General features: G+C 51.4%; 1 protein-coding gene across 2 annotated transcripts in view; it reads left to right on the top strand.

The window, feature by feature from the left end:
* Window positions 1–2203: 2203 nt before the first annotated feature.
* ZEB2 (zinc finger E-box binding homeobox 2) overlaps window positions 2204–10000 on the top strand; it is a gene marked incomplete at both ends in the record, with an annotated part of 104098 nt that continues 96301 nt past the window's right edge. Inside the window, one exon of one of the 2 annotated variants that reach the window (XM_079538752.1) lies at window positions 2204–2335. In XM_079538752.1, the coding sequence (XP_079394878.1) occupies window positions 2263–2335 (73 nt within the window). The remainder of the gene's footprint in view (window positions 2336–10000) is intronic. The other variant, XM_079538751.1, reaches the window with a different exon arrangement.

A 10000-nucleotide genomic window follows, 5' to 3' on the forward strand; every position in this document is an offset into this window, starting at 1 on the left:
GTCAGCCAGGTACAGGAGGTGCCTTTTGCACATCAGCTCCAAAAGTTTGAGTGCCAGGAAGGAGCATCGCCTTCCTGCATTCAAATATCTCCATTTCTCTGCCTCTCTTTGGGCAGCCTTTGCTCTTTTATTCGTAGCTTAGCCCCAAAGTTGCTGTATACCTGTTCGTGCTGCAGCCCGGCCGGGCGAGGATGTGTTTCCCCAAACAGAAAGTTTGCTGTTTTGTCTGCTTGCTCGCTTTCATTTCTTTCTTTTATTTCGCGGAGCTGGGTGAAGTAGCACCTTAGTTTCTGGGATCCTAAAGCAAGAAGTGAAAGTAGTGACTGGAACTTAAAAGTCGTTTACCAAAAAGCATTGAAAAAATAATAAAATAATAAATAAATAGAAATAAAATGCGAGGCACTCCTCTGGGAAGGAAAGTGTTGTCGAGATGTGCGGGTTTCAAATCATGGACAACTTTTGGGGACAGGCTGAGGAGCAGGAGAGGCAGTGAAATGCGTTTAAAACAATTCAACCCTGCTCGTTTTGCATGTAAACGCCAATTGCCGAGGCAGGCTCGGAGCCCGCTCGGTCCCTGTCCTCGCACTGCTGCAGCTCTGCACGGGGATGCCAGCATTGCCCCTCCAGCAGCGGGGTTAGCAGCAAATATTAAAGTTTGGAGCACATTTCTCAGCCTCATCCATTCACAGGGAGATTTCTCCCCTTGCCCAAGCGGAATCCTTCTCATAGAGCGTGAGGAACCACGCTGACCCCGCACGGGCACTCTATGGAGATCGCCGTCCCTTTACCTGCTCGGGACACGAGGGTTTGGGGACCGCAGAGGGTTGGGAAGAGTTGAGGCAAGGAGGAAGAAGCAGCAGCAACACGCTGCTCAGCTCAGCCCTGCTGGGAAGAGCCAGCAGAGTGAAAAGACACGAGGGAGGGAAAAAAATAAAAAAAAATAGAAATAAAAATAATAATAATTAAAGGAAAAAGAAAACACTTGGCTGGAAGAAAAAAAGAAAAAGCGTTCAGTCAAGGAATTATTAAAAAAAAAATAATAATGTAAAAGTTCCAGTGTTGGGGAAGACAATAGATGAGAAGGCGAGAGGGGATCCTGCTCAGGAGAGCAAGGGTTAATTGCCCTTGTTTTACAGTTTGCATCTGTTACATCTTTTATAGCCCCTGTTTAAACTAATCCTCGAGTCAAAGCATCTTTAAAGCTACAGCATCTTCTGCGGGGCGGACCGAGCCTCGGCAGCGGGATGGCAGAACCAAATGCCGCTGTGACAGATAGGGCTCAGCACGCAACTCTGGGTCCCAAAGTTTACAAGTTAAAAAAAAAAAAAAAAGAAAGAAAGAAAGAAAGAAAGAAAAAAGAAAAGAAAGAAAACAACACCGCGAGCTGAAAACTCTGACAGCGGTGGTTTTGATTTCTGTTTCTTTTCTGAGGGTGGGTGGGTGGAGGGGGGGGGGGGGAGAGAGAGAGAAAAAAAATGTCACTCTGAAGCTTTGTTTAAGCGAGGGGCAGGGGAAACCCTGAATATTGTCAAAGTGACTAAAAAGGTGACAGAGGTTTATAATTACACTGCTAGGGGGAGGGGAGCTCGGCGCTGCGCTCTGCCCCAGAAGGACGGGGAGAGCCATGTTTCCCTCGCTCCTATCACTTCGCCGGAGTGCACTTGGAGAGAAAAAAATAACAGGAGCGGCGGCAGGAGGGGAGAGGGATAGCGAGCAAGTTCTAATGTCACATTAAAGTACTTTTCGGAGGAAGCGGTCCGCCTAGCATTGAGTCAAGCAGCCTACTGTAAAAGCCGCGCATTCCCTCATACGGTCATGAGTTATGACTCACTGGAGATGTAATTCTTGTCTCCCTCCGATCTGCCTTGCTGGTGCAACACACGCACACGCATCCCCGCGCGCACCCCCCCGGCAGCGCACACACACACGCACACACGCACACACGCACACACAAACACGCGCACGGAGCGCGCAGCGCGCACCGCGATCCCTAAAGCGGGCGCGGAGCGGAGCCGCCCGGCTGGGAGAGAGGGGGGGAACGCGCAGCTCCGTGTCCCACCTCCCCCAGCACGGCAAAGCGTCGCCGTGTGCGTGGATGGGTTCTTTTTCGGGTGCAAATTCGGGTCCCCGTTGGCGCCCTGCGTTTAAATGGGATATACCAATGCCCACATTGTCGCTGTGTTTGGTTGTTACATAGAGTCTGCGTGCTGCTGAATCAGGGAGTCGAGTCCATGCGAACTGCCATCTGATCCACTCTTATCAATGAAGCAGCAGATCATGGCGGATGGCCCCAGGTGTAAGAGGCGAAAACAAGCCAACCCCCGGAGGAAAAACGGTAAGCGGCCCCCCCCGAGCAAACTTTTTTTTTCCCGGCCGGCGGCGGGGGGAGGCCGGCGCTCGGCGCGCTGCTGCGGCTCCGGCCCCGCGCGGAGCGTCCCGCGGAAGCTGCGCGGCCCGCGGAGAGGCTGCGGGGCCGGAGGCTGAGGGGGGAGAGCGGGGAGAGGGGTGGGGGGAGCGCGGAACGGAGCGGAGCTGCCCGCGGCGCCGCTCCCCAAACTTTGTCGCGCGGGTGCGGAACGCGGCGGAGGAGCGCGGCCGGGAGGAGGAGGCCCGCGGGGCCGGGAGCGGTCGGGGCCGTGCGACGGAGGGTGCGGAGCGGGGGGCGGGGGGCGGCCGGGCAGCTGCCGGCCATGGGAAAAAGCGGCAGCGTGAGAATCCCGAGGCACCGAGTTAGCGCCTCTCTGCTTCTTTTTTTTTTTTTTTTTTTTTCTTTCTTTCTTTCTTTCTTTTTTCTTTCTTTCTTTCTTTCTTTTTTTTTTTTTTTTTTTTAATTATTGTTAGAGACTCGAAAATGAAACTTCCTCCACCCTAATAATTAATAGCCCCCTCGAGCTGAGTGCCCGGGGTTACCCTCTCCCCGCACTCCGCGGCCGCGCAGGGCCGGGCTCAGCGGGACGCGCTGCCCCGTTCGGCTTCCCTTTCGGGTCTCCCTCGGCCCGAACCCCCCGACTTCTTCCTATTCCCCCCCCATCCCGGCCGCACCCCCCGGCCCCTCTCCCACCAACTTTCCTCCTTCCGAGGAGGCACTGCTGAACCTGAACCCGTTCGCTCCGATCTCAGCGACTTCGCCCCGAGTGCGGAGGTGGGGGCGGGAGGGGGGGTCGGAGGAAGGGGGGGTGGGGGGGGGCAACAACAACAACAACAACAACCCCAAAACAAAGACAAGAGAATGTTGATTAGAAACAAATGATCCTTCCTCCCCCTTCCCCTCGCCTTCCCTTCCCTCTCTCGAGGTTGCGAGTGTGTGTGCGTGTGCGTGTGTGTGTCTTTTTCTTGTTGTGGTGGAGGCGTCGAGCCATATGGGGGAGTGATAGAGGAATTTTAGTCAGAAACTGTTCGCTGTGTTACACTGGCTTTTCCCTTTGTGTTGTCTTTGATCTATTTGCTTGGCTTAGTATTACAAAAAAAAAAAAAAAAAAAAAAAAAAAATGAGAGAAGCCAACTAAAATAATATATTCCGAGCGGCTTCCCAAGGATCCGCTCCCTGTTATCTTTTTTTAAAGTCTCCCCCCTCCGCCGCCACCCTTTCCTCTCGTGTCTGTCATTATTTAAGGTGGTCCTCGCAGAGGAGACCTCCCCTTCCCCTCATCTCTGGGTAATTTAGGAGACATTAAAATTACACGTAATGTTTCCCTCTCCTCTCTTGTGTTTCCTCTGTTCTTTTTATTAAATGTTGGTTATTGATTTTCTGAAATCAATGTCTGTTGTGGGGCTTTTTTCCCCTTACAAGTAGCTAAAGCACGTTGCTGATCAACTGGATAACAAAAGCTTTGTGTCAAGTAGCCTTTTTTCTTATGTTAAACAGTCATTTTTTGGAGAGAAAAAAGAGAGCGAGATTTCAAGCGACGCATCCAGAAGTGCTCTTTCGCACTAAAGAATATTCTGAGTGTTTGATGGGGGGTTTATTCCGCTTCCTTCCCCTCCTCGCTTTTTAACACGAGATTATTACTTTAGCGTGTTAAACCCATCACATGCTCAGAGCAGAGGGATGCGCCCGTGCCTTCCCCTCTTCCCCAACGGGAGCCGAGACGCGAAACAGACGCGGAGAAGCGGACGGCCCCGTTGGGTCCCCACACCCCTCACTGGGGACAACGGCCAGGGACACCACGGCCCGCCTTTCCGTCCGAGATGTTTCTCTCTTCTCCCCAAAGTCGTGAGCCCAAACTTTCCTCGTTCTTTAGAAGGCTGAAAGCTTCCGCCAACTTTAACCCAAGCTCCGGGCACTGCGAGAACTGAGGCTGTTCCTGCAGTGTGCCCGGCCCAGGCAGGGCAATGCTCCCCTCTTTGTCTGTCCCTTCTGTCCTCTTTGTGCTCCGTCCTTCGGTCCTTCCATTTATTTCTGAGTGAGAAATGCCCCAGGTCTGGGAAGCAGGTAGGCGAGACAGGCTGTGTTGGTTTATTCCCATTTTTCCTTTATTTTTCTTCCCCTTTTTTTTTTCTTCCTCCCCCCCACCCCCCCCTCCCAACCCCCCTTCCCATTTTCTCTTTCTCGACAAGCACATGCCCAGAGCCTTTCCCGTGGGGAATAGCCCAGGATTTATCTGGCCTGAGTGGATTTTTCTCCTTTCCCGGATTCGTGGAAAAGATGTCACTTCTGAGCTCGTGTCTTTGCTGATAACACTCCAAACGGTGATGCTTATCGAAATCAGCCCGAAATTCCTTAGAAACGAGGCAGAACCCAACTCAAATTAAAAATCCACCAAAAAAAAAAAAAAAAATAGAGAGAGAGAGAGAGAGAGAGAGAGAGAGAGAGATGGCCATCGGGGAAGCCGGAGCAGTGGGAGTGCAATCACATAGAAATGATGTGTGTGTGTGTGTGTGGGGAGAGGGGGTGAGGGGGGAGGACACATCAGAATAAGGCAACTAATGGCTCAGCGCGACGTGCGCCCGGTGCGCGCGTGTGTGCGGGGCTGGGGAAGGGATGCGGAGCGGTGCGGCTGAGCTGCGGCTCGGGGCAGAGGGGGAGCGGCAGAGGTTTTGGGAAGTGGAGTCCTGCGGGAGGAAAGGAACCCAAAGCGGGGCTGGGGTACGCAGAGAGGAGAGCCCAGGAATGCGGCGGGGCTGCGGGAAGTTCGGTCAGATGATTGCCGGCGCCTGACTCACTTCGTAGCACTTTCACTCGGGAGAAGTAGCGGCACGGGACGAGGAGGAGGAGGAGGAGGAGGAGGAGAAGGAGGAGGAGGAGGAGGGGGCACGGGTAGAGATGGAGGAGGAGGAGGAAGGCAGAGAGCCCCTTTCTGCCCCGCACCTCACGGGCGCCCCATAGAGGTGGGGCTGCGCGGAGAGGTGCGGAGCGGTGCGGAGCGGCCCCCGCTGTCCGCGGGCCCCGGGCGTTGAGCGGCTCCGCTCCCTCCTCTTTAGCGGGGCTGCTTTGTTCCACCCCCCTTCCCCCCCCCCTCCCTCCTCCGGCCCCGGCTAAAATAAAATAAAATCAAATCCCGAGGAAAATGGGGGTGGGGGAAAGGAAAAAGTTGGCCCTGATTTCCTCCAAACTTTCAGCAAACAGCTCCCTTTGATTCCATTGCCATCTCGCTTCCAGTTGTAAAGAAAAGAAAGTTCAATTCTTTCAGGGCGCCTGATCCGAGGGGAAGCGCAGCCCAAACACGATTACACTCGCTCAGAGCCCTCACCAAAAAGGCTCCCACCCACCCTTCCTCTCTGCTGGGAAAGGGGGGGAAAACCTTCGCTTCCCACTCGAACGAGAGCAGAAAGCAGCTTGTTTGTGGTGGAAAGTGAGGCTCTGCCCTGCATGGGGAAGTTTGAGGGCACCCAATAGGGTTGTGGGGTGAGCAGGGGGTTGTGATGGGTGACATGCAGGTGGCACACACTGGGGTGGGCATCTGGGAGCACTCCTGTACCCGGGTTCCTCTGCAGCGCTGCGAATCCGTTGCGAGCAGATTGCAACCAGAGCGGCTGCTCGGGTGGGAGAAAAACGTGCAAACTCGAGGAAAGCACCTGGAAATAGGTATTACAAATGGATGAGGTCCATGAGAGCGACTGGGGAGTGAGGGGTGTCGGTTGGGTTCCTCTGTGCGGATCCATGGGAGCGAGCTGTGGCAGGGCTGTGTGCCGTGCCAGGGCTCAGCTGTTTGTTTGATGGTGAATTTGGAGGAAAGCGGTGGATTTGGAGACGAGTGTCTGGTTTTTGCCATTCGCGACCATTCCGTGCTTGCTGAGTTGTGTGCACACGCTTCACCAGGAAACTTTTGGGGGAATTTCTGGTTGCTGCAAGAAAATACGTTTGGTGCCGGGGAAAAGACGGATCTGAAAATTAAGAAAGGGAAGGGAAAAAAAAAAAAAAAAAAAAAAAAAAAAAAAAAAAAAAAAGAAGGAAACAATTACAAGTTAATTATTGATAACTATAAAGCCAGCTGCCCAAGGAGGGGAAATATCAGGGAGATGGAGATGAGAGCTCTCAGGACAGGCTGGTAATGTCCCCCAAGAAAAATGTGTGTCCCTTTAGAGTGGGAAGAAGGGTGTTGATCCTTTTACAGCAGCCCCACATTCATTCCAAGAAATAGGAAATTCTTTGCCTCACAACACTTTTTGGCATCTGCATTATCCCAGTGCTTTTAAGGTGCATTTTCTCCTCTGTGAAAGAGAACTCTTTGTCCTTTTTTTTTCCCCCAAGACCATGGCTTCCCAAGGTAGACACTATTTTGTGCCTGTCACACAGAAAGGGAGTGCAGGTTTGCAGTGCTCACAGACAATTGATTGTCTGCCCTAATGTGTTTCATTTACATGTTTATAACGTCAATAGTGCTGGGGTGTCCACTGTACCATTCATTCCAGCATTCCCACAAGGGTGCAATTGTCTGAATGGCCAAGTCAGACACCTTTTTGATTGCTCTTTAGTTGTCTTTTTAGAGTAAGGAGAAAAAGGAGAGAAATCCGCGCTGCAGAAACACTAGTTGAAAATATCTTAGAATTAAACGTCACCATTAAAGCAGATGTGAGCATTAGACAAGCCATATATTTTAACTAAGGCTCTGGAGGTGTAAACAAATCCAGAGCAGAGGAGATGCTCGCCGCTGCTGAATTTTTCAGCCTTTTTATTGTTTTTTTTTTGTTTTTGCTGTTGAGTGGTTTTCATTTTCCACGAGTGCAGCCACCTCCTAACTCTGTATGCTTAGCTGCAGTTTGTGATTTCTTTCTATATATTCACGTGCCTGTGTTTATGCCAGCAGCGTCAGCTAGCTGCTTGGAAAGTCTATGGAGGGAATATTTAGGCTGTGAGGAGCACGCACTCAAAAATATATGTACGTATAAATAAGGGAAGGAAGGAAGGAAGGAAGGTGCAGCTATTCCTTGATCAAGCAAGTTTAATGAAAATAAAAGGACAAAGCCTCTCCTCCTCGAGGCGGTGTAACTTCCATAGCTGTGCACCAACTTTGCGCGCTGCGTCGCCGGCCTCGTGGGCTGCGAGAGCTCTGCAAAGTGTTCCTGGGAGTTCCAAAGTCAATAGGAGATCACTCTGGGAGGTGTGCTGTGTGCTGCTGCGATGTGCCACGCTGCTTTATCGTGGAAGGAGGGAGGTGAGGGATGATTATTGCCCGTGTGTTGTATGGCAGAAGTAAGCCTCGCAGCTTATGGAGAGCCATGTCTGGTGGATGTAGCCATGCGTGCGCGCACACCTCTGTGTGCGTGGAGAGGGTGCCCGTGTGCACGCACACAGACAGGGCACCTAAATACAACTGTGCGCATTCCAGATGAGTGCATTTCCCCCTAAAAATGACTCTGATCCCAAGAGCTGCAATGAATGCATGTGGACCCGTTCCGCGCCCGCTCTGTCAGGGACGGAGCACCAAGTGGCTCCTGCTCGGGAGGCACAGCAAAGGAAAAGTTGGTGTTTTGTTTTCCTCCTCTCCCTCTAATTTTTGTTGTAATTTAAAAATAATAATAAGAAGCCTGTTTGTGGAAAGGTTTGTTTTTTGTTTTTTTTTTTCTTTTTTTTCTTTTTTTTTTCTTTCTTTTTTTTGTGCCTAACAGGGAAGACACACACAGTAGATGCACCGTTAGCTGAACCCCTGACACGGCGGTCTTTTGAATGCCTTAGGTATGATTTCACTTTCGCTCACATCAATGCTGACCTGAATGCCTTTCATATCTGATCCGCTGTGTCTCTCCCAGTAAACATCCCCTGAGGGGAGAACAAAGAAAGGAGCTCTTCTTCTTCTTAATCACAATTCAGCCCATTCACCGCCGGCAGGCTACATTTGCATTCTGCAACAGAAAGCCAAGATGAAAAGAAAAAAAAAAGAGAGTGAGAAGAGGGGGGAAAAAGCAGAAGGGTGGAGGCTGAGTAAAATAACTTAGGTGTTTGTAGCTGTTTGTTGGGCTTCCCCTAGTTACAAGCCTTATATAGATCCTGCTCTACCCAGCCTTGGCTCTTCTGACAGGCAGATAGTGTTACAAGATGGCATGCCTGTACTATTCATGGCCACTCGCTCTAACACTTGAGGTAGAAAGTGTCAGAGAGGGATCAAATTCTACTCGGAGAAGTCTGTTATACTTAGGGTCAGGTGTGTGTACTCTCAGCTCTTGACTGCTGCCTATTATTTTGTTTTAATTACTATTATTGTTTACTCACCGTGACCTTGGGGAGCGGGGGGCCAGGCGATCTCGGCCACCCCCGGCGAGCAGCTCGGTGCCGAGAAATCGCCCTTTTCCCTCATTTTTGGGGGAGCTCCGACGCTTTTCCCCCTTCCCTGTGAGGATGCTGCGGGCTGGGATCCTCGGGCACGGGGAAAAGCAGCGGCTCCGCGGCCGCAGGAGGAGGAGGAGAGGAGGAAGGCGGATCGGTGGAACTTTCTCCAGCCCGTCTCCCTCGTGGCTTCCCCCAGTCACGTCCATGGGCACTTTCCGGTCGTCCCCCCCCTCTCCCCCCCCCCCCCCCCCAGGTTTGTCTGTTTGTTTGTTCTTCAGAAGCTCTTCAGCGCTTTTAGTAAGACAATTCTGGGGGGGAAAAAAAAAAAAAGAAAAAAGGAAAAAAAGAAAAAAAAATGGCGAGGTCTTTGGTCGCAGCCACTTTTTCTCACCAAGAGGAGGTTTATTTATAACCGGATCCTGCTTACTGAGAAGTATTTAAGCCCTTTCAGGCAGAGCTGTCAAAATTTCCTGTGTTGTTTGCCTCTATTTGCAATATGCACAAAGTAATATGCAGCGCTGATTTTGGAAGAACCGGAGCAGAGCGGAGATCTCAAGTGACAACTTTGCAGCTCCGCTATCTCCTGCCGACCAAATTAGCGTTTGCATCCAGAAACCACTTTTTAAGACCCTCACAGTTTTGGTTCGATTCTCCCTTGACCCCCTCCAATAGATTAAATGTGCTAAAGGCACTTGGGGAGGGCAGGGCTGTGCAATGCAGGCGGTGGGATGTCGCGTTTCCCCGTCGCTCCATGGCAGATCTCACCCATAAGGATTGCACTCCCCGAGATGTTCCCGGTTGAACAGAAGCATGTGACATAGATTCCTGATTTTTTTTTTTTTTCCCCCTTCCTTCTCCAGAAGATTTATAGAATTTACAAAAAGAGATTATCTCTACACCTTCCACCCTCCTAACCACCCCCATGACCCAAGCGATGGAGGATTTAGGCAGATTTACTTCGGTAAACACCTTTGGACACTTGGGGAAAAGTAGGAGTCTGTTTGCAAAAGCAGGCTTTTGTGGAGCGAGGTGCTGGGTAATGCTTTACCAGGCAGCTGTGATATTAACCTACCCCGGGAGCCCACCACGTGTTAACCCTTCGTGTGCCACAAGCATAGGGCAGGTGGGGAGAGGAGGTGGCACTGCTGAACTCATCCCACCTCCGTGTAGGTGAGCTTTTGGGGTCAGCTAAAGGGTTGGGAAGAGCTGTGAGACACTGCCACGAAGTGACCTTCATCACTTAGGAGCTGCACACACACTCACCCTATGTATAACTATGTATATCCATATACC

This window comes from Tetrao urogallus, assembly GCF_951394365.1.
Source record: "Tetrao urogallus genome assembly, chromosome: 8".
Lineage (NCBI taxonomy): Eukaryota > Metazoa > Chordata > Aves > Galliformes > Phasianidae > Tetrao > Tetrao urogallus.